This window comes from Muntiacus reevesi, chromosome 8, assembly GCF_963930625.1.
Source record: "Muntiacus reevesi chromosome 8, mMunRee1.1, whole genome shotgun sequence".
NCBI lineage: Eukaryota > Metazoa > Chordata > Mammalia > Artiodactyla > Cervidae > Muntiacus > Muntiacus reevesi.
Genome location: NC_089256.1, coordinates 13,319,285 through 13,344,077, shown reverse-complemented (window position 1 = coordinate 13,344,077; position 24,793 = coordinate 13,319,285). Strand labels below are relative to the sequence as shown.

Below are 24,793 nucleotides of genomic sequence, written 5' to 3'. Positions count from 1 at the left end.
ATCTTTTCTTTTTATGAAATATTTAAAATCGGAAGTTAGCAAATGTTTTCTATATAGGGCCAAATAGCTAATATTATAGTCTTCGCAGGTCACAAGTTTCTGTCATATAGTCTTGTTTTTTGTTTTTTTTTTCTTTTTTAAACAGCCTTTCAATAATGTAAAACTATTCTTAGCTCCAAGTCTTAAAAAATTGCCAGTGGGCCAGATTGTAGTTTGTCAACCCCTGTTTTAAACAAATAGAAAAGTACTGTGAATGACAGAAAAAGCATTTTTACTACTCACCACTTTGCTTTATCAAATCTTAATGCTTTGCTGTAGCTTTGCTTCAGATCTTTATTTGATATTTTCATTAATATCATCATTTTTGAAAAAGTCACCTCAGATATAGTTGAAATCCCAAGGTCACCTCCCCAGTATTCTATCCTCTTCCAGAAGTAACCATTTCCTGAAATGTCAATGTTTTTATCTCCTGGTCATGTTTTTATTCTTGTATACAAAGAATGAACAGAAAGTTCAGTTCAGTTCAGTCGCTCAATAGTGTCTGACTCTTTGTGATCCCATGGATGAAGCATGCCACGCTTCCCTGTCCATCACTGCAACCCCCAGAGCTTACTCAAGCTCATTCCATCAATTTGGTGATGCCATCCAACCATCTCATCCTCTGTTGTCCCCTTCTTCTCCCGCCTTCAGTCTTTCCCAGCATCAGGGTCTTTTCCAATGAGTCAGTCCTTCACATCAGATGACCAAAGTATTGGAGTTTCAGGTTCAGCATCAGTCCTTCCAATGGATATTCAGGACTGATTTACTTTAGGATGGACTGGTTGGATCTCCTTGCAGTCCAAGGGACTCTGAAGAGTCTTCTCCAACACCACAGTTCAAAAGCAAATAAAATCAGAGAGGTAGGTTGGGGCCAACTTACAAATGACCCTGTATGCTATGCTGAAGTGTTTCTTTGACAAAAAAGCAGCAGACTCACAGATACAGAGAACAAACTAGTGGTTGCCAGTAGGGACAGGGGAGTGGGTGGGGTCCAATATAGGCTTAGGGGAGTAAGAGGTATAAACTACTAGGTATAAAATAAGCTGCAAGGACGTATTATGCAACACAGGGAATATAGCCAGTAGTTTATAATAACTGTAAATGGAGCCTAACCTTTAAAAATTGTGGATCACTGTATCATATACCTGTAACATACAACGACTGTACTTCCACTTTTTTTTTTTAAAGAGATCATTCTAAGGGAGTGGCTAGCTAACGATTTTAAAGCACAGGAGTCCCACAGTATAGTTTTTTAAGAATAATTTTTAAAGAATAATAAATTTTAAATTAATACTTTTAATTTTTTAACATTTTGAACAGTCAAAAGTTTTCCAGTTGTTCAAAACATTTCAATTAAAAGACTATGTAAGGGACATATAGGAGTTGCTTTTATTTGACATTGATGATTATCCCTGAAAAGATCTACTTGACAATATTATATATCATTAATATTTTAATATGTATTTCAAAATAATTTCTCAAGAGGAACAGTATTTGTTTTCCAGGAATACATTTCAAATCTGTATTGGGAGAGGGAATCAAATAAAAAATACTAGAAGGGTGTTGAGAGATTGGTACAGAGGATATCAATCTAAATCAGGGGTCAGATGAACAGATAAAGAAGTGGTAGTACATATATACAGTGGAATATTACTTGACCATAGAAAGGAATGGATTTGAGTCAGCTGAACTGAGGTGGATGAACCTAGATCCTATTATACAGAGTGAAGTAAGTCAGAAAGAGAAAAGCAAATATCGTATATTAGCACATATGTATGGAATCTAGAAAAATGGTACTGATGAATCTATTTGCAGGGCAGGAATAGAGGTGAAGACATGGAGAACAGGCTTATAGGCAAAGTGGGGTAAGGAGAGGGTGGGATGAGTTCAGACAGTAGCATTGAAACATGTATGTTACCACATGTAAATAGATAACTAGTGGAAAGCTGCTCTATAGCCCAGGGAGCTCAGCCCCTGGGGGCAGTGGGTGGGAGGCAGTCCCAAGAGGAGGGGTATCCTTGTGTGTTTATGGCTGATCCACACTGCTGTATGGCAGCAGCCAACGCAACACTGTAAAGCAATTACCTCCAATTAAAAATAAAGACGCAAATCAGCTTTAGACAGCTTAAACAGGGGTCAGAAGCCTGTGGCCCGTAGCCCAAGTCTGGCCTGCCACCTGTGTTTGTAAATAGCTGTATTTTAGCACAGCTACAGTCCTTCTTTTCCATATGGACTGTGACTGCTCTTGTGCTCTGTCTGCTAAGTTGAGTAGTTGTAACAGAGACCTTAAAGCCTAATATACTTACTGTCTGGCCATTTATAGAAAAAGTTAGCTAATTTCCTGGTCTAAATATTATTTCATGTAGATCAGCAAAACAGATTTTTGATAAGGTTAAGTGTGATATTTTTTTAAAAACATCAGTAGTAAAAACTACCAATGTGGCAGTCAGATAGTCAAATAGAAATCGAAAAATAAGCAAGCCCAGAGTTTCAGAATTCTTCATCATGGGTTCTTATCTACATAGCCTTCTCCCTTTTCCTGTCCAGTCATTCCCTATCTCTGACTTTTCCACTTAAAACACTTTCCTTTTCATCCCATGTCTTATTCTCTGCTCTTTTTTTCCTTTCTTTGCTCATGAACTCTCTCACTGTGTCAAGTTCTATATTATTGGTCAACAAGTGACAGGAAACAACCCTATAGGTCCTGGAATAACAGACGTTACTCAGGCCTGAAATGAGTTGAACAAAGAGAACGGTATGTTTTCACTTATATATAGAATCTTAAAAATTAAAGCAAATGAATATAACAAAACAGAAACAGACTCACAGATAGAGTGGACAAACTAGTGGTTACTAGGTTGAGGGTTGGGACATACATAGGGCAGGATAGAGAAGGGCATTAGTGGTACAAACTACTAGGGGGAAAATAAACTACAAGGATATATTGTACTGCATAGGGAATGCAGTCAATATTTTATAATAATTGAATGGAGTAAAAATCTATAAAAAATATCAAACCACTATAATGTACACCTAAAACTAATATAATACTGTAAATCAACTATACTTCAGTTTAAAAAAAAATAAGAACAGCTGAGAAAGGGGGTGTGGCTGAGGTTTCAAGAGCGTTTTTCATAATATCAAATGAGTGAATTACATGTGTGACATGGACATAAAATTTTTTTAAAAAACACTTAGAAAAATATACTGCTTTGGAAGTTCACTTAATAAATGATGTTTTAATTCCATGTTTTATTACTGTTAGCAGATGATATTACAGTCATTTTTTGTTTGTTTTTAGCTTTATGGGACAATAACCTATTAGCTGTTATTGACAGATTAAAATAATAAACCTTGGCCTCCCCTGAAAATTATTTACTTTTACTTAATTTTAGTAAAAACAAAGCCTGGGAAAGTCTTCATTATTACTTGTCTCCACTGAAAGAGTGGAGGGCAGGGCGGGGAGGACTTGTCAATGAAAGAGGAAAATTTTAAGGTAAACAAAAAGGAAGATTTTTTTAAAACTATACTGTAATGCTTAAGTCTAGTGAAACCTTACAAATTTCACTAACTGAGGGGGGAAGGTGTCTAAATTATTAGGAAGTTCAAATTAAAACTCTAATTTTTAAAAAAACTATTAAAACTGTTGTCAGAGTATTGCCAGATGTGAACTTTAGCAGGACCTATTTCAAAAATGGGGTAAAGATCACTTTTATAATTGTTAAAAAATTATTAAAGAAGAAAGTATATGAATGGCCAGTGCCCCATAGTCAAGCTTGTTTGGGGTGAGAAGGCCCAGAATTGGCTTGGCACTTGGAGATTAGCTGACTGAATGTACTACATTTTTGGTCAAGTGGACCATATACAGGGACATATAAGTTATCCAGATTTGGCAGGAGCTCCTGGGCAGGAACAGCTCCATCATGAGCCTGGAAGTTTATTTCAATATAGTTAATACATTATTATGTAAAATGGAGGTTGCCAAAATGATTTAAAAAGGATAGTTTCTAAATAGCTTGAGCATGTACTGTGTAGAGCACACAGTTGGGGATTAAGATGAATCAGACATCATAAGCCTTTGTGAAGCCCACAGTCTAGTAGATGAGATAAGCTATTTACTGTGATGCAGAGTGAAAAGTATGGATTCCATGAGAGAGAGATGAAATGCTACAGGAGTTCAGAGGATGAAGAGAGAGAGATCCCAGCTTGTGAAATTCAGGGAAGTTTTTCTGGAGGAAATAGCATTTGGATATGGATACCCTAGTCTTATTCAGTGAATTTACTTAAAGTCCTAAATGTTAGTGTTATTATAGTGTTAATGGTATTAAGGTTAGAGGTTTATTTATCTCATTGGCTTGGACCATTTCCATTCTGTTCTAAGACATAAAAATGTACCTTAATCTTCTCCAGTTCAGTTGCTCAGTTGTGTCTGATTCTTGGCGACCCCATGGACTTCAGCACACCACACTTCCCTGTCCATCACCAACTCCCAGAACTTACTCAAACTCATGTCCATCGAGTCGGTGATGCCATCCAGCCATTTCATCCTCTGCTGACCCTTCTTCTCCCGCCTTCAATCTTTCCCAGCATCAAGGTCTTTTCCAGTGAGTCAGTTCTTCATATCAGGTGGCCAAAATATTGGCATTTCAGCCTCAGCATCAGTCCTTCCATTGCATATTCAGGACTGATTTCCTTTAGGATCGACTGGTTGGATCTCCTAGCAGACCAAGGGACTCTCAAGAGTCTTCTCCAATACCACGGTTCAAATCAGTTCTTCGGCACTCAATTTTCTTTATAGTCAAACTCTCACATCCATACATGACTACTGGTAAAACCATAGCTTTGACTAGATGGACCTTTGTCAGAAAAGTAATGTCTCTGGGTTTTATTATGCTGTCTAGGTTGGTCATAGCTTTTCTTCCCAGGGGCAAACCTTTTCCTTTCATGGCTACAGGCACCATCTATAGTGATTTTGGAATCCAAAAATATAAAATCTCTCACTGTTTCCATTTTTTCTCCATCTATTTGCCATGAAATGATGGGACTGGATGTCATGATCTTAGTTTTCTGAATGGTGAGTTTTAAGCCAACTTTTTCACTCTCCTGTTTCACTTTCATCAAGAGGCTCTTTAGTTCTTCTTCACTTTTGGCATAAGGGTGGTGTCATTGGTGCATATCTGACATTGTTGATATTTCTCCCAGCAATCTTGATTCCAGCTTGTGCTTCATCCAGCCCACCATTTCACATGATTTACTCGGCACATAAGTTAAATAAACAGCGTGACAATATACAGCCATGACATACTCCTTTCCTGATTTGGAACCAGTCTGTTGTTGCATGTCCAGTTCTAACTGTTGCTTCTTGACCTGCATACAGATTTCTCAGGAGGCAGGTCAGGTGGTCTGGTATTCCATCTCTTGAAGAATTGTTCACAGTTGATTGTGATCCACACAGTCAAAGGCTTTGGAGTAGTCAATAAAACAGAAGTAGATGTTTTACTAGAACTGTCTTGCTTTTTCAATGATCCAACGGATGTTGGCAAATTGATCTCTGGTTCCTGTCCTTTTCTGAATCGAGCTTGAATATCTGGAAGTTAACAGTTCACATACTATTAAAGCCTGGCTTGGAAAATTTTGAGCATTACTTTGCTAGCATGTGAGATGAGTACAATTGTGCAGTAGTTGGAACATTCTTTGGCATTGCGTTTCTTTGGGATTGGAATGTAAACTAACCTTTTCCAGTCTAGCAGCCACTGCTGAGTTTTACAAATTTGCTGGCATATTGAGTGCAGCACTTTTACAGCATCATCTTTTAAGGATTTGGAATAGCTCAACTGGAATCCCATCACCTCCACTAGTTTTGTTCATAGTGATGCTTCCTAAGGCCCTCTTGCCTTTGCATTCCAGGATGTGTGGCTCTAGGTGAGTAATCACACTATTGTGGTTATCTGGGTCATGAAGATCTTTTTTGCATAGTTCTTCTGTTTATTCTTGCCACCTCTTCTTAATATCTTCCACTTCTGTTAGGTCTATACCATTTCTGTCCTTTATTGTGCCCATCTTTGCCTGAAATGTTCCCTTGGTATCTCTAGTTTTCTTGAAGAGATCTCTAGTCTTTCCCATTCTAACGTTTTCCTCTTTCTTTGCATTGATCACTGAGGAAGGCTTTCTTATCTCTCCTTGCTCTTCTTTGGAACTCTGCATTCAGATGGGTATATCTTTCCTTTTCTCCTTTGCCTTTAGCTTCTTTTCTTTTCTCAGCTATTTGTAAGACCTCCTCAGACAACCATGTTGCCTTTTTGCATTTCTTTTTCTTGAGGTCTTGATCACTGCCTCCTGTACAATGTCACAAACCTCCGTCCATAGTTCTTCATGCATTCTGTCTATCAGATCTAATCCCTTAAATCTGTTTGTCATTTCCACTGTATAATTGTAAGGGATTTTATTTAGGTCATACCTGAATGGTCTAGTGGTTTTCCCTACTTTCTTCAATTTAAGTCTGAATTTGGCAATAAGGAGTTCATGATCTGAACCACAGTCAGCTCCTGGTCTTGTTTTTGCTCCCTGTAGAGAGCTTCTCCATCTTTGGCTGCAAAGAATATAATCAGTCTGATTTCGGTATTGACCATCTGTTGATGTCCATGTGTAGGGTCTTCTCTTGTGTTGTTGGAAGAGGGTGTCTGCTATGACTAGTGCATTTTCTTGGCAGAACTGTTTTAGCCTTTGCCCTGCTTCATTTTGTACTCCAAAGCCAAATTTGTTGTTACTCCAGATATCTCTTTGACTTCCTACTTTTGCACTCCAGTCCCCTATAATAAAAGGACATCTTTTGGGGATGTTAGTTCTAGAAGGTCTTGTAGGTCTTCATAGAACTGTTCAGCTTCTTCAGCATTACTCGTTGGGGCATAGACTTGAATTACTGTGATATTGAATGATTTGCCTTGGAAAGGAACAGAGATCATTCTGTCATTTTTGAGATTGCATCCAAGTACTGCATTCCAGACTTTTTTGTTGACTATAAGGGCTACTTCATTTCCTCTAAGGGATTCTTGCCCACTGTAGTAGTTATAATGGTTATTTGATTTAAATTCACCCATTCCAGTCCATCTTAGTTCCCCGATTCCTAAAATGTCGACATTCATTCTTGCCATCTCCTGTTTGACTACTTCCAATTTACCTTGATTCACGGACCTAACATTCCAGGTTCCTGTGCAGCATTGTTCTTTACAGTGTCGGGCTTTACTTCCATCACCAGTCACATCCACAACTGGATGTTCTTTTTGCTTTGGCTGTGTCTCTTCATTCTGGAGTTGTTTCTCCACTGTTCTCCAGTAGCATATCGGGCACCTTCCAAGCTGGGGAATTCATCTTTCAGTGTCCCATCTTTTCCGCTTTTCATACTGTTCATGGGATTCTAAAGGCAAGAATACTGAAGTGGTTTGCCATTTCCTTCTCCAGTGGACCAAGTTTTGTCAGAACCCTCCACCATGACCCATCTGTCTTGGGTGGCCCTACACGGTATGGCTCATAGTTTCATTGAGTTAGACAAAACTGTGGTCCATGTGAATCTTCTCTATTTTACAAATAGAAGCTTTTGGTCCTTGGGGAATTCAGTAAGGGAGGCTAGATGGCTAGATCATAAATCCATTATTTCTGTCAAACCCAAGCTCTCTGGTTGTCTAATCTTGATGATCAAGAGTAAGTGAAATTGGCTTAACAGAACTTTCCTTCCTAGAGAGTATAAAAGAAAATATCAGGCTGCTCTGCTTATATTATTTCCAATTCTAAGTTGTTAGAGCTCATGCTAATAAAGTAAAGGGTTAGGTGGGTAGTTCCCATTGTTTTTTGCAGGTTTTAAGTCACACTTTAAGCAGACAGTCTTATCTGACAGCCTGATTCATACCTTATCTTCTCTTTTACCACTTTAGGCTCCAAAATTATAATCTCCAGCTCCCAAACCTATACCTAATAAAGATGAAATATTAAAATAAGCACATGCAGAGAGATTTATGAATCCCTCTCAAGTTTCTTTGCCTGGCACTATCCTCCGTTGGCCTTTATTTAACAAATGGTAGCAATAAACGAGTATTTATTGAATGAATAAACAAATAAGTGAATGAATAATCAAATGAAGGGATTTTTGCTAGTCTGCTTTGCCTGCTTCTCAAGTAGAAACTGTGCTCTCTTTCCTGAAGGCTATCTCTTCCTGGCCCTTGGCTTCTCAAGGATGCATGCAAAAGGACCTGACAACTGGTTCCCTTCTAGGACTTGAGACTGGTTCCTCAGCAAGACTCAGATCTCTCCCAGACCTGTAGCCTCTTAATTCCTCTAGCTTGTAACACCTAAAAACCTTTGGAGTTCTCGGGAAAATCCCATCACCTCCCCTGACAAAGGGGAGAACCCCATTAGGAGTATAGGTCGTTTTACCATATCACAGGATGAAAGTCTCTTGATTATAGACTGTAGGCATTTTGAGGGGGTGCTCTCTTATTCACCACTTCACCCTCAAGCCCTATTTTAGTACCTCCACATATGAGCTGTTTATTTAAATCCTGAAAATTCCTTAGAAGTCCCACCTTCATCCCAACAGGTTTAGCTTGGAAAAGAACTTTTCTGGCTACTTACCTTCAGTATGGCATTTGTTTTTTTGTTTGTTTTTGGATGCCAAGAGGGTCAGAGAAATCTTTGAAGGTTAGGATTTGCACTGTTACTAGAACTTACTTTGTTTCTTTCTGACCCTGATCAGTAATATGTGTCTCAGATATCATTCCAGGGGGAATCAAGAGCCTTCCTAGGTTAATGATCTAATATTATGAGTCTTTTCAAAGTGTAGATATTATATTGTATAATTTCATATATGTTTAAATGTAGAATATTGTGAAAATGAAATTATAGCAGAACACACTTTTGGAATCTTATTAAAAGCTTTTTCTGAAGCATTTCTTCTTTTCCTTTCTAGGTTTTCATCCATGCCTTCATTAAGATTGAGCAGTCATATCATTGAGGGAAAATGTTTCTTCTCCCCCAGCTTTAGGTGCTGACGGTTTCTTGGGTTCAGTGCTGCAAATATTTGAATAGAAATCAAAGCACTTATCAATACAGCAAGAAACCTTTCTCCTCTCTACTTCATTTAACCACCACAGATATTAATAAAAGTAAAGGGGTCTGGCCAGTGGCACATATAAATTTGCAGGATGAGGTCAACAGGTATTTCCCCTCCACCTTTACTGTCTTCTGAGATCAGGTCCTGTTGTATCCCCATCCTTTCTAATTATTCACATCAATTGTCAAGATAAAGATATAAATTGTAAAACAAATATACCAATGTGATCCCTTTTTGTAATTAGTATGTTTATGTGTATGCAAAAAATTGGGGCGGTAAATGCACTCTAAATTACACATGTTCTTGTAGAAGTAAGACTGAGACCCAGATATTCAGGTACTCCTGATAAGTATAGTCCTCCCCAGCCGCCAAAGCAGGAGTGAAAGGAGCTTCCAGAACTCAGATTGCTTCTGTTCAGCCCGTGGTTCTCCTCATAGACCTGCCTAGCACACAGCTTCATTCTCTGCCTTAAGGCAATCAGGACTAATCTAATAGCCCTTCATCCCTGTTTACATCAGTCACCATAGAAGTCTAGGAGTTCACATAACCACTCACCTCCTCACCCTACTCTTGTATATCCTGTTTCTGTGTCCAGCCCTGAAATCTTTCACTGTGCACTCTTGATCATTCACTGGCAAAATGTCCTAGGTCATCAAATACTTCTAAACATTCCCTTTACCCTCTTGTTCTGTCTGAAACCCATCTCTCCCTAAGGGTGTGTGCTAAGTTGCTTCAGGTGGTGTCCAACTCTTTGTGGCCTCATGGACTATAACCCACCAGGCTCCTCTTTCCATGGGATTCATCAGGCAGGAATACTAGAATGGGTTGCCGTGCCCTCTTCCAGGAGATCTTTCTGACCCAGGGACTGAACTCACATCTCTTATGTCTCCTGCCTTGGCAGACAGGTTCTTTACCCCTGGCACCACCTGGGAAGCCCAAGAGTACTACAGCCATGTGACATGGTGACTGTCTTCTTTCCCATTCTACCCCCTATTTCACTGGATCTGGAGGAAGCAGTAAATGTTCTTGTGTTTCATTGCAACGTCCAAACTCTCCTTTCTCCCACTTCTCTGAAACTACCATCCCCCAACTTTGAGCTAATGTCGTCAGACTCACTACCCAGCTTGCTTAGTTGCTCAGTCGTATCTGACTCTCTGCAACCCCATGGACTGTAGTGCACCAGGCTTCTCTGTCCGCGGGATTTTCCAGGCAAGAATCTGGAGCATGTAGCCATGCCCTCCTCCAGGAGATCTTCCCAACACAAGGCTCAAACCCAGGCCTCCGGCATTGCAGGCAAATTCTTTACCATCTGAGCCACAAGGGAAGCCCTACCCTTCCTTGATTGTAGTCATCTGCCACCCTCAGGTTCCTTCCTTGATGATTTTAGCTCCTGGCTGTATGACACTTTTCAATACTACTTGCCAGGATTCTCTTGAGTTTTCACTAGACGAGGCATCCAATCCATGAGCTTCTCAGTTCTTTGATCTCTCCTCCAGTGAGCTTGTCGTCTGCCCTTCTGTAGCTAGTCATTCTCTGGTCCTGTTCTTATGTCAGTGGGTTTAAAAGTGTAGTTCCCAACTAACAGCATTAGCACCACCTGGGAACTGGATAGAAATACATGTTCTCAGGCCCCGGCACCTTTCTCCCCTGCAGGCATCAGTTTTTTCCCTTTGATCGTTCCGTCAACTGATAAACATGCACAATTCTCCCCTCCTTAAAACCAGGCCTTCAAAAGACATTTTGGCATGCAGGAGATACAGCTCCATCAGCTTTTATATTTGCAACATAAAGATCATCCCTAGGGTCCTTGACCATCAATTCTAGCCTTCTCTTTTGACATCTCTTAATTCACCCCAAATTACTGAGAAACCATACACATGCTTACCCCCTACAAAGACACTGGGGCAAGGTATTTGAGGGGGGCAAGGTATTTTACAGTACTGCCACTGTGTATTCACTGATATTCAACATGGCAGTGTCAGTCGATTAGAAACCCTCTATTCCTTCTAACTTCAGTTGTCTGACATATTTATGAGCCCCAACTGAATTTCTTATGCTGTATAATAAGCAGTCTCTACTTGAAGTAATTACTGAGGAAAAAGGAAGGCAGACTAACAAGTACAGCACTCTAGGAACCAGAAGTTGTAGAGATCCAAGAATTACCATATGTAATAATTTCAGGTTCTTAATTATCTCTCCCTGCCCCAGATCCCAGAAGAATATCTATTCCCAAGTATTAGGAACACTGAGAGGTAAAAATACTAGATTTGTGGGTTCTTTCTCTTATGAGTCATGAAATGTGTTCCTATCATTTCAATGCAGTTGAAGCAAGACACAGAAATGCTTATTAGATCTGCTCCTGTTTTTCTGCAACCAGTGAAGTTAAGGCTAGAGGAGCGAAGAACCCATAGATCACCACAACCACCCAGCCTCCATTCCCCACTCCAGTGTTTCATTACTTAAGAGTAAAATAATGTTACTGGCACAACAGAGCAAGCTGTTAAATAACGCAAAGACACCGAGTTGGAGCATAAATGAAGATATAAAAATTTAGGATTAAGAGTAATTAATTGGCTAATAATCAGTTTTCTCTGTTAAAGCTTTACGATGATGTTTTAAGCAAAGTCTGTGATTCCAAGTTATTATACCTTTTTTAAATTAATAACTGCTTTTCCAGTTAGAGCCAAGATGAGAAAGACTTTTTTAAATTGAAATATAGTAGTATAAAATTTACCCTTTTAAAAGTGCCTAATTCAATATGTACGGCTGAGTCCCTTTGCTGTCCACCTGAAACCATCACAGCATTGTTAATTGTCTATACTCCAATACAAAAAGTAAAAGTTAAAAAAATAAAGTGCCTAATTAAGAATCACTACATTGTACACCTGTAACATATAATATTGTACATCAGCTGAACCTCAGTTAAAAGAACTATATGCCCTGTCATGTTTATTGTGTCACTTTATGTTTATACATTAATAAAATACAACCATACAAAGTACATAATTCAGAGGTTTTTAGTATATTCAACAGGATTATGTAACCATCAGCACTAATTCCAGAACATTTTCATCACTTCACAAAAAAATCTGTATTCATTAGCAGTCACTCCCATCACCCCAACCACCAGCCCCTGGCAATCACTAATCTTTCCATCTCTATGAATTTGCCTATTTTGGACATTTCATGTAAACGGAATCATACAATATGTGGTCTTTTGTGTCTGGCTTCTTTCACTTAGCAAATGCTTTAAAGGTTTATCATGTAGTATGTGTCAGTATTTCATTCCTTTTTATGGTTAAATAATGTCCCATTGTAGGAATATACCACATTCTGTTTATCCATCAATCAACTGATGGCCATTTGGGTTGTTTCCACTTTTTGTCTACTGTGAATAACACTACTATGAACGTTCACATACAAGTTTTCATGTAGACAGAAAGGCTTTTGATTTAGCATTTTCAAGTTTTTCGAAACAGCCAGCTTCCTTTTTAAAATCAGAAGTACCCTCTTCATGTAGCAGAACTTCCTCTTTAATATGTGACTTTTTTTCTTCTATAGCTTCTTATGAGCAAAATCTTTTGATGTGAATTTAGAGTCACTCTGCTGCTTTCCGGACCTGGTTCTGATCTTCACCTCAACACAGGTCCTCACAGATGAGCTGATTTCCAGGCTTGCTGTGCTTCACTCAGATGTTGATGGTTTTGCTGCATTGTTTATTCCAGCCAGGTCTTAACTCTGAGACTTTGGTGGATGCTGTTCTCTCAGTCTCCAAAGTCATCTTCATATGAGGCTGGTATGACCTTACATGTTGGTTTGTAAAATAAAAGCTAGACTTATTTTAGGACAAAATGTTGCATACACAACATTAACTATTTAGCAGTTTTATACAATTCAAAATAAGTGATTTACATCTTCAGGTATTCAGAATTTTCTCTAGCTTGTGTAATCAACCCATTTTTCTTTTCTTAAAACATCCCATAGAACTGGTGGGGAAGGGCAAAGAGTTGTGAAAGGATTTGGAAAGCTCTGGAAAATCCATCCTGAGTTTCAAACTAAACTTCCTAAAGTGAATTCTACAAAAACAGAATATGTTGCTGTTATGTACAATTTTATCCTCTGTCTCCTCCCACTGTCACCTTCCTTCAGGATGCAAGCTCTTTCTGGACTCACTCCTCAGTTCTGCAGGTCATTTTGGGACATGATGAAGGAATATATTTTCTCATTTGATATACTGGAGGCTACCCTAAAACAATTCTTTAGTTTTTAGAGTCATTTCAGAGAGACCAGCCTCTCTTCTATGTACTCCTGCCAGGGAGCCTGTAAAAGCCCTGTAACTCAAGAACCCACCACCAAACTTGTTCTCTTTGAGAAAGGTTATGCTCCTTACTCAAGCATGTTTGCTCTGGGGGAACATATATAGAATGATAAGATAGGAAAGGAACCCCAGTTGAGGCAGCTGGATCTTGAGGTAGCACCTGATCTATCCCAGTAATTCTCACAACAAGAGAGCACCAGTCTTTCTCATCCTCTAGTGAAATTCCTTATGTTTGACCTTTTCCCAGTAAAGAAGAGGTCACTCTAAAAACCATGTTCTTTGCTGCTGTGTTCTAGTTATCATATACTTCTTGAAACCAGCTCACATTCTCATATTCTTTCTAGAACCAAGCAGGTATACTTACATAGAAACACAAGTTAATAAAATTAAGGCAAATAAATTTCAAAATAGTCTTTCTTCATCAGTAACTCATTGCCACAGACCATTTCTTCCCTAACTCCCTTTAGGGGATCTGGCCTTTTCTCCCTCTGAATTTTTGGGAAAGCACTTGGATAAATAAAAACTTAGAGCTTATTTCGCCATCAAATGACATGGAGAAATGTTTTCTTCTTGCCTAAGAGGAATAGCAGGACAGGCTTTTAACCACTGTTCTGCCTTTGAAACTCAAAAGATTTATGAGAAGTGAATGAAGTGAAAGTATTCGTTGTCCTTTGTTCCAAACCAAGATTGTGCTAGGCGCAATGAAGAAAGGATCACTTCTTTATCTTCTTCATATCCTCAGCACTCAGCAAAGTAACTGCGTATAAAAAACATCAGAAAAATATTTGTTGAATGACTTTAAAATTGACCATACCCTCAAGAGTTTAGACACTGTTGGGAAATATTGTCAGATTATAAAATATTACAGTAGAAGCCCATTTACCTGAACATGATTGGGATATGTGTAGTTGCTTAGTAGGACATCATAGACTCTCTGTATTCTGTAAAATGTGTATGTTAAACATTTTATTTTAACTCAGACATCAAGTATTCAGATCTTTTAATGTAGTGCCAAAGTCTTTTCTTTGGAAATAAGTGTCATAGTTGGAAATTGAAGTCTCATGACATCTTTCTTTAATAAATCATACTTAGTACATTTGTTCCCTTATTTCCAGGAACTTAAGTCAGTAGTTAAACAGTTCGAATGTAGATACCTTCTATTTTTAATGTTTTTTTCTTTTATCACACCAATAACTTAATTTTACAGTGACAAAATTTCAGTAGTTTTTTGCCTTTTATAAGTCTTTATAAAATATTTAGAGTCTTCCCCTCAATTCTAAAAATATCAACTTTTTTACACACTCATTAGTTTATTTTTTTTCGTTAGTTTATGAATTGAATAATTACTGTGAAAAGTACAACCTGCATAAACAGGTGGGGATGAGTACAACTAGCTCTTAGTAAACATTAAACTCAGCTACTGAGATAAGGTTATTGATATTTCTCCCGGCAATCTTGATTCCAGCTTGTGCTTCTTCCAGCCCCAGCGTTTCTCATGATGTACTCTGCATAGAAGTTAAATAAGCAGGGTGACAATATACAGCCTTGACGTACTCCTTTTCCTATTTGGAACCAGTCTGTTGTTCCATGTCCAGTTCTAACTGTTGCTTCCTGACCTGCATACAGGTTTCTCAAGAGGCAGATCAGGTGGTCTGGTATTCCCATCTCTTTCAGAATTTTCCACAGTTTATTGTGATCCACACAGTCGAAGGCTTTGGCGTAGTCAATAAAGCAGAAATAGATGTTTTTCTGGAACTCTTCTTGCTTTTTTGATAATCCAGCAGATATTGGCAATTTGATCTCTGGTTCCTCTGCCTTTTCTAAAACCAGCTTGAACATCTGGAAGTTCTCGGTTCATGTATTGCTGAAGCCTGGCTTGGAGAATTTTTATCATTACTTTACTAGCGTGTGAGATGAGTACAATTGTGCAGTAGTTTGAGCATTCTTTGGGATTGCCTTTCTTAGGGATTGAAATGAAAACTGACCTTTTCCAGTCCTGTGGCCACTGCTGAGTTTGAAACTGGTGCTGAAGCTAAAGCTCCAATACTTTGGCCACCTGATGCGAAGAGTTGACTCATTGGAAAAGACCCTGATGCTGGGAGGGATTGGAGGCAGGAGGAGAAGGGGACAACAGAGGATGAGATGGCTGGATGGCATCACCGACTCGATGTGCATGAGTTTGAGTAAACTCCGGGAGTTTGTGATGGACAGGGAGGCCTGGCGTGTTGCGATTCATGGGGTCGCAAAGAGTCGGACACAACTGAGCGACTGAACTGAACTGAACTGAACTGAGATAAGACACATGAGAGCATAACAGAAACTAAACTATTTAGCCATGAATCAGTGTGCCCAGGGCGTTGGTGGTTTTCTTTTATAGATGAAATGGAAAGAGAGCATTGGCTCATCCAGAGAATAAATGGAATCATTCAGGAAAGATTCTACAATATTTTATTAAGAGGATTGCAGTAAGGGGGCTTAAATAGGTAATCCTTTATGAAATAAGTAAAATTTGAGTTGAATTTTGAAGGATGGTTGACATGTATATAATTTGAGAAGGAGTATTCTCAGGAAGGGGATGAAAAGCCACCCCCCAAAGCCACAGATTGATATTGGGAAGGGGAGAAATACAGCAAAGATGTGATTTAATTGAAAAAGCATTATTTCACAAGTCTAAAAACTCAGTTGCATTTATAACAAACTTATTAAATGTTTTAATTTGGAGGTAAATAATGAAGGAGGAATTAGAGTATTACAAACAAGAGTGTAGGGAAAGCCACCTAGCTTAAACAGTCAGCCTGAAATGAGGAAGACGGGGGGGTCAATGGAAAGGCCCAGGTTAAAGCATCAGCCCGGTGGTTTCAGTGTAATCCTTTCAATCAGAGTATATACTAAAAACTTCCAGGTAACATTTTATATGAGTGGAGAATTCTACAGCTTAAGAAATTTGAAAACTATGGTTTTAGATATATAAGCCAAATATACATGTTACAAAATGTTGTCAAAATTGAAGAATTTAATTCCCACTAATTAGACAAAGGTTCAACAGAAGAGAATCATAAGCTCTTTTTGGTTTAGGGGGTTTATTTGGTAATATTTGATTCATACTTTCAATTAATAGAAAATCAATATGGATTTAAATATGGGTGATTGAAAACAAATATTGAATTCTGAATATTAAACATGAGCAAGTACTTGACTCACTTTAAATAAGTAAGGCATCTATTCAATATATGATAAAATAATAGAATATTTTTTAAATCTGAGAATTCTTCACAGCTTCTTAAGAAAAATAAGTCTCACAAATTCAAGATCTGTTATCTCATTGCTGTGTGATCATCTTTTCTACCTTTACTATAGCCAAATTTCATTCACTTCTCTGCATCTAAATCTGCTTTCTTTTGGAATTCCATCACTTTCTTTGACAATAAATTTTCAAATGTATCCAGATTCAGAATCACTTCAGAAAAGTATATTTGATCACTAAGATAGTCTTCTGCAAACAAACCAAAAAAATGTTTTCATTTTAAAATCTGAGACTTAACAAATCTCTTTGTATATTCGCATTTGAGGATAAAAATGTTTTTCTCCATATTTTTCTCCATACATCCTGTGGATATATCTAGAGGGTGTTGGATGTTTGCTTCCCTTCTAATACAGAAATTTTTTAATTAAAATGATAGTTTCACATTTGAAGTGCAGCATGGTTTTGTTTTTTTTCCATAAAATGGTAAGTAGCAAAATCAAAAACCCTCTACTCATTCTCTTCTAGCTTGAGCAGGAACTGTTTTATGTGGGTTGACACCTCACATACTCTTGAGTTTAAGAAGTTAGCTTTATCTGAGAAGTCACTATTTTTAGGTCCAGCTGTAATGTTTCTAACTTTGGTGTGCAGAGTAGTGGGTGCTTCCTTTCCCAGAAGGCTCTGTATTCTCTACATGGGCAGGTCAATTTGACATAAAGCTACCTACGAGAAGCAGCAGGCCCATTGCAGCCCGTTTCTTACTTGAAAATTATGAGCAGGTCTTGGGAGTCACAGGCTTTACTTGGGAACCAGCTGCATGTCAGTACAAGCATGGATTGTGGTCCCTGGAGGCTGGGAGAGCACAATGTTTGAACTTAATTTCTTTGGGAGATAAAGAAGAAAAAAATACCTTTCTACCCGACAAGATTGACAACGTATTAACTCTGACTATCTTCAGAAGTGTGCTGGACAGTTGCTAAGTAAACATCCACTTTTCAAAGATGATGATCAAGGAAACATCTCTACGAAGGGACCCGGATTTAAGGGGAGAGTTAGCTTTCCTGGCAAGGGGCTGTGATTTTGTTCTCCCGTCACGGTTTAAGAAGCGGCTGAAGTCATTTCAGCAAACACAGGTTTGAAACTTGGGTGTTTCTTTTAAAATATTTTTATTACTAATAAAACCACCCAGTGAACTAACTTACAAATAATTTTACAGCTCACTTGATATTAGATCAAGGAATTAATCTGTGTCCTCTATTCAGCTATTTCCAGAAAGCTATTTGTAGAGAGATTCCAACAGGTTTAAAAATAGACCTTTTGGACCTGAAGTACAGTACTCACATTTTTCTCTTGTAGAGAGAGAATCCAGTTTTAGAGACAATAAATACAACTTAACAAATATTTTGCAATTTAGAATTTTTCATAAAAATATCTTTGAGAAATTAGAATTTCCATATTAAAAGCCTGTTTGCACTTTGAATCAGTAGACTAAATTTGTTTTAACATGCATACATCTGTAATTAATCTTTTTTAAAAAGGAATATTGATCCTAATAATCATGGTTTTTTGAAAAGACTATTTTTACATGTATCAGCAGTTGTGTGTGTATGATATATTGTGTATAGGTAATAAAGCATGGCAGTTACTTCTGGGCTGTGAAAGAATGTCTTCCCTCAGCTGTGAGGTTGAGTCATTTCTGTCTGCAGAGACCATGCTTACTTGCTCACAACCATAGAGCCAGTATCTCACGAAACAAGTTGCCTAGCATTGAATACAGTACAAATTGGGAGCCATATCATGACAGACATCCAGAATCCAGCAAGAAACCACAGTTTCATAGTTATTCTGACCTACGGTAATTTCAAATTATTTGACTGAACCACGTGAAATCGCTTTTTTAAAAACAGGTAAAAAATTGTCAAATATTGGAAATGCTACAATAACATAACAGTGTTAGGGTACTGTTCAGAATGAATATCTAAATGATACTGTAAGGTAATGGAGAGCTGAGATACTTGGCACAGCTAATTCTCTTTATCTCTTTTAATTCTCTTGTAATCCTAAATTTGAATGAAAAAGTTTTATCAAAGTGGGCAGATGCTAAACTTAGTAAATCTGACAAACTTTATGTTTCGGGTTTATTCTATAATGTTGTAAAGTATCAGTTTTATTACACTCCTTTAAGGTTTAAATTATACGTCTCCTATTGAACTCAGTGAAAAGTAAATCATTATACCTGAAAAATTCAGAATAAATGGCATTCTTTTTCTTTTCCCTTTATTAAAATCAGTTTTATTAAATATGGAATTACACAGTGAATTAATAAATACTTGCTATTAGTGAGCTGTTCTATGTTAAGTACACTGAGAAAAGCAAGGTAGGCTATTATAATTGAATATTTTCCTGTTCAAATTAAAACTTTGACAGATAGCCTCAATTTGTTCTGGATGTCACTTACTTCTGTCAAAGCAAAAGCAAAAAGAATGAAAGGCTTGCTGTAAACCTGCTGCAGCAGTGTGTGTTCACTGTACTTGAGTCTCGTCCCCATTGGCACTGTGACCTTAGTCCTGTGGTTATAACCACCCTGCAGTTATCCATGACTGCCCTGCCTGTCACACTGTGGGCAGCGTTTTGGGGAAACAAGAATTTTGACAGTCTTATGCTTGTAGTCTCACAGATCTCTTTAGAATTTTAGAATAATAGAAAGGAAATGACACTGAATAAAAATGACCTAAGTAAAGCTGCTGAAAAATTATATGCCTTATTTTAGAAATTTAAGAACAGTTTCTTCTGTTATTAACTCATAGGACTGTGTAATAATAGTTGCGAGTTTAGCACCAAGACAGAGAGAAATATTACTTAGAATAGATTATCAGTTTGTTGACTTGAAAGTAGTGTGTAAACTTTAAATTACTTTACAAGTGTAAATTATTATTTCATTTGTTACTGAAGCTGAAAGACCATGCCAAGTTATGTTTAATCTTTTGAGAACCCCATCCTTTGGCATCTCTGCCCAGCACAGCTTTGAGCCATTTCCCTGCATTACATCTTGTAATTTCCTTTAACCCTCACAATAGCCTTCCAAGAAGAAGGGGTTATAATCTATTTTATTACTGAAATTCTGAAAGGTTAAGTAACTGTCGTGAGGTCACAGAGCTAGTAACCCATCACTGTTTTTTGTTAAGTTTTTTTTATTTCATTGGCATCACTTCCCTCTGCCACTTCTTCCTTGACTGTTGCTTTATGTGGGTAATATTCTTTTACTGCAGCAACAGCTTGGTGTGACAACTGACCTTCATATCCTCAATAGTGTTAATATATGAGCAGACTCCACTCTGTGTTAATGTCAGATATTAACATGAAAAATGGGCCATGTTTAATAAAAGTGGGAGATTATATCATATTTATCACATATTTATGTGAATGAAGCCTATCTTCCTGTAATACTCATGCTTTTCAAAGGTAGCTAAAAATTTTACCCTGAATTTAAAAATCATATTATAAGTCCATGTGTCAGAAGGGAATATGATATTCAGATCTGCTTCATACTGATAAACCATTGTTCAGACTTTAGGAATGGCATTAGGATATAGTTTAAGAAAGACGAACAGTAGAGTAATATTTTGAGTTCACAGGGAATTTAAAATAAATTTAACTAGTCAACAGTCATATCCATTTTTCATACTTTATGTAGCATCTAGTAGTACCATGCTCATGAGCTTTGACAGATAATTTGGTCAAAATTAAGAATAGAAATTAATCTCTGAAAATCTTCATGAAATCTTTTTTGCTTTTTCTGCTAGGAGTCTCAGAACTAAATTTAGTCTTCATTGGTAAACTAAACTGCTACCTGAATAGTAATGTATCTCCCCTCCCCTTTCCCTAAATCATGGATAATCTTAGTCTCCCCATTGCCCCCACTTTTTTTATACTGTCCTTTCTATGTCTCTTTATGGTTTACCACATCAGATCCTTTTTGGGAAAAGGGATGATATAAACTATTAATGAATTAAACTGTAAAGAGGATTTGGCCATGGTGAAGTTAATGACCATGATCTCTGCCTATTGGAGTCTACCAGGAATGGGAGAAATGTGCATCTCAGAAAAAATAGCATGCCCCTGGTTGAAAGTAAATCAGCCTGGGAGAAGATATTCTAAAACTAAAATGCTTTAATTTTCTTAACAAAGACTTTGCTCAGACACTTGCAATGATTCTTCCTAGACAAAGCCAAACCAAGGAAGAAGGTAGAAGGACCCCCACACACAATACATTTTAGATCTACATATTTAAAAGGAACTCATTCTATCTGCCTTTTGAAGGACAGGTGAAAATAACAGAAAGACCAAAAACAGTCTCCAAGAAGAATTTACTCATCTAGGTCTAATAGACTGAGAATTCACCTGGAGATCCTTAATATGTCAGCTGACATCACTCTTCCACATCACTCGTAGAAAATGTAGGATTTTTTTAAGCACAGATCTGTGTAAATTCAGGTATTGACAGATAAGAAATGATTGATTCAGTGTAGAAAAGCATTCCCTCAGAACATGCCTGCCCCCTCGAGTAGAGTGAGCTCTTCATCTGTACTGCTTCTAATTATGTTTCTTTTTAATATTTATACCCAACTTCCTATTACTGGTGAGGATTTTCTAGTAATACAAACTGTTTAGAATTTTTATGTCTCATATTTTCCTTACAGATTCAAAATAAAGCAGAAAAGAAACCTGGAACACCACTTCCACCTCCAGCCCCCTTTCCAAGTAGTCCCCGACCTCCCTCCCCTGTTCCTCATGTGAATAATGTTGTGAGTGCAGCGTTATCCATCAACATTCCACAGTTCTACTTTCCTGAAGGACTCCCTGATGCCTGCAGTAATCATGAACAGACTCTAAGCAGAATTGAAGCTGCTTTCATGGATATTGAAGATCAGAAAGCAGACGTTTATGAAATGGGAAAAATTGCAAAGGTAATGTAACTCCTAAATGATGTATAATCTCCCTTTCTCTAGCTGTCCCAATCTCCCTCTCTTTATTCCCTCCTTACTCTCTATTTTTAAGCATGCGTAGGTTTTTTTTCCATATTGAGAAAAATATGTTTGATACTGATGTACTAGCTGTGGTACAGTTTGAAAAAAACCTTAGTGGTCTCCCAGTCCAACCTCCCATTTAATATAGGAATTCCATTCATGGCATCACCAAAACATAAATTTCCTGCTTGAGTGCCTTCAGTGACAGAAGACTCACTCCCTTGCCAAGTAGCCTGTTCCATCATTAAATAGCTTTACTTGTTAGAAAAAATCCCCTTGTTGAATACAAATCTCTTTTTTTATTCTCATTCATTGATCATAATTCCTTGCCCTGAAGCCAGACAAGGAACTATTAGGCCAGCTCAATGCTGGGATTCTTCTCAGAAATAGATGGATTTGTTATTGCTAGTCTTTGATACTTTTCAATACATCCAGCTGCTTCTAATTTAAGCTCTTAGTCCCTAACCCTTGGACTACTGTAGCACCTTCGGTAACTGGATTCTACATTTCCAGCCGCCTCCTAGAACAGTTAATACTGAGCGTAACCACCAGTTTATATTTGATCATGTCAATCCCCAGCTCAGCAAAATGCAGGGATTCCTACCGTCTATAGCAGCAGTCCCCAACCTGTTTGGCACCAGGGACCAGTTTCACACAGAAGACAGTTTTTCCATGGACCTAGGGGGTGAGGGAGGGATGGTTTAGGCAGTAACGCACAGTGGTGGGGAGCCGCAGATGAAGGTTTGCTCGCCTGCTGCTCACCGCCTGCTCTGCAGCCCAGTTCCTAACAGGCTAAGGACCAGTACCAGTGTTTGGGGACCCCTGAACTATAGAAGTGCTTTGTTTGGTTTGGGTCCTGTTTTGATCATGCACGTACACTATTCTGAAGAGTCAGATCGAACCTCAGGATTTCGCAGTGGCCTCAAGCTGTGCTTCAAGAGACAAAGGGGTTAGGCATGTGGGCAGGGGGACACCAAGTGGGAGTTCCCAAGACCCCGTGCACCCTTCTACTCGGAACACTACCTCTGTCTTCAGCAAGCATATTTAAAAGTTTGACAACTACCACTTTTGAGGATAAAATCCAAACCACTATTCCCTGTATCTGCCTGACCCACCTGTGCGTGCCTCTGCGTTTGGGCTTTCATGCTTCTGCCCTCCAAAATGTAGTTCTACTCTCCACTCCCACATCACCATTCTCTAAGGCCCTGCCCTGTGGGTCATGCCCCTTCTGCTTTCCTACTGATAACCCCAGAACATTTGTTACTGCTGTTAATTTGTAAGTAGAGTGATTTTCAAGGAAATGAAAAAGAATTCTTTTTTAATCATCTCCCAGTCTTGCTTTCTTGTTGACACCTTAGGTGTTTCTAGTGAAAAACAAACCCTTTCATTCTAGTAATAAGATCTCACCTATTTCCACTCTACTGTAACATGAGGAAACTGATAGCCCACAAGTATGTACCTGAGGTCATATTTTGTCCATGTCAGGAGACATGTCCTCTGACTCCTGCGTCATGCTGTTTCTACCTTATCTCCCCTGAAGTGGGCTAACGTAAAATCAGCTACTTCTACTAAGCATTACCCACTCAAATAAATTATAAGTTCTTTCAGGGCATTTGCAATTTTTTACCCCAAGCTTTGAAAGGTGACTATTTCATTATGAATCAAGGTGGTAAATTATCTGAATGGGCTGGAATGTTGAACCTAAATCCAAGAGAGAGAATTTAGCAGAGATGAATGAAATCTGCATTTGGAGATAACATGTTAATCACATAAATGCCAAACGGGGTATGTCTAACATGGCAGCGGTTTGTGTAAGAGAGACAGGAGGCTTCATGGACTAGTTCGAGCAAACAAGCAGGGGAAGCTGCAGACTGAGCCCCGTGGTAGTTCCCTCGTGCTCTGCTGGGCTCCCCACGTCTGGAGAGCCAATCCAAGGGATCAGTGCCTCACTGTCAGAGACCTGCAGCCTGCTCTGTCTTGAAGGTCTCAGGTCAACCTTCCTCCTCTTGAATATTCCCAGCCCCGGCCTGAGGAGCTTTCCTGCATGCTGCCTCCACCCTCCTGCTCTGGCCCTCCCACCTGGCTCGTGGTATGGCTCAGCGGCCGCCAGCACTCCACAGTGAATGCACAGTGAGAGGACAGCAGGGAGCCTGAGGACTCCACGTGGTCACGGGGAGTGTAGGAGAGAGTGTAGTCAGGTCAGGGAAGGGGTTGGTGCTGGGGAATCAAAGGGAGGACTTTGCTGTCCACAGACAGTAGGGATCTATCTGTAGGTGGCATCAGGAAAACCTGCCAGTGTTAAAGCTGACAACATAGAGGAGTTTAAAAAGAGAGAACTGGGGCTTCCCTGGTGGCTCAGGGGTAAAGAATCCGCCTGCCAATATACAGGTTCTACCCCTGATCCAGGAAGATCCTATGTGCTCCAGGGCAACTAAGCCTGTGTGCCAAAACTATTTAGCCTTTGCTCGAGAGCCTGAGAGACAGAAACCACATGCCCTATAGCCCATGCTCACAACTGGAGCGCCTGCACTGCTCACTACAATGAGAAGCCTGTGCGCCGCAACTAGAGAGCAGCCCCTGCTTACAGCAACCAAGACCCTGCACGGCCAGAGATAAATTTTTAATTATAAAAAAAGATAGAAAACTTGATTACCATAGTAACAGTCGTTTACATAATAATTTACTGTTTATACCAAATTATCATGTGGCACAATAGCCAGTATACACACATATATCTGATTAATTTGTCTGAATTGTGCTTGACTACAGTCCTAAATTCCATTCAGGGGTGCCAAGCATTTGTGTTCATTCCCTCAGGCCATAATTGTCAGTTTAGGTAGCAAAGTGAACTAACATTGCGTGTAAGATGAGGATATATGTATGATGACCTCACAAGTACTATATTAGCTCATTTTATTGGATTTTATCTCTTTATTCTTAAAATCATTTATTTTAAAAAATTTATTTAATTATGGAATTTATTTAAATTCCATGTAATCCAACTTGTTCTCAGCTATAGCCAGACTGTTAGTACTCACTAAACCAGCCTTTCCACCACTCTTTGT

At 38.6% G+C, this 24,793-nt stretch overlaps 1 protein-coding gene across 6 annotated transcripts in view; it reads left to right on the top strand.

Moving 5' to 3' along the window:
- The window catches only part of PPP2R3A (protein phosphatase 2 regulatory subunit B''alpha), a 216,327-nt gene that overhangs the window by 59,240 nt on the left and 132,294 nt on the right, over nucleotides 1-24,793 (top strand). For 5 of the 6 annotated variants that reach the window (XM_065943234.1, XM_065943229.1, XM_065943232.1 and 2 more), the window contains one exon: nucleotides 21,402-21,668. In XM_065943234.1, coding sequence (XP_065799306.1) covers nucleotides 21,615-21,668 — 54 coding nt within the window. In that variant the 5' untranslated portion in view covers nucleotides 21,402-21,614. Of the gene's footprint in view, nucleotides 1-17,431; nucleotides 17,835-21,401; nucleotides 21,669-24,793 lie in introns of those variants that run through there. The other variant, XM_065943233.1, reaches the window with a different exon arrangement.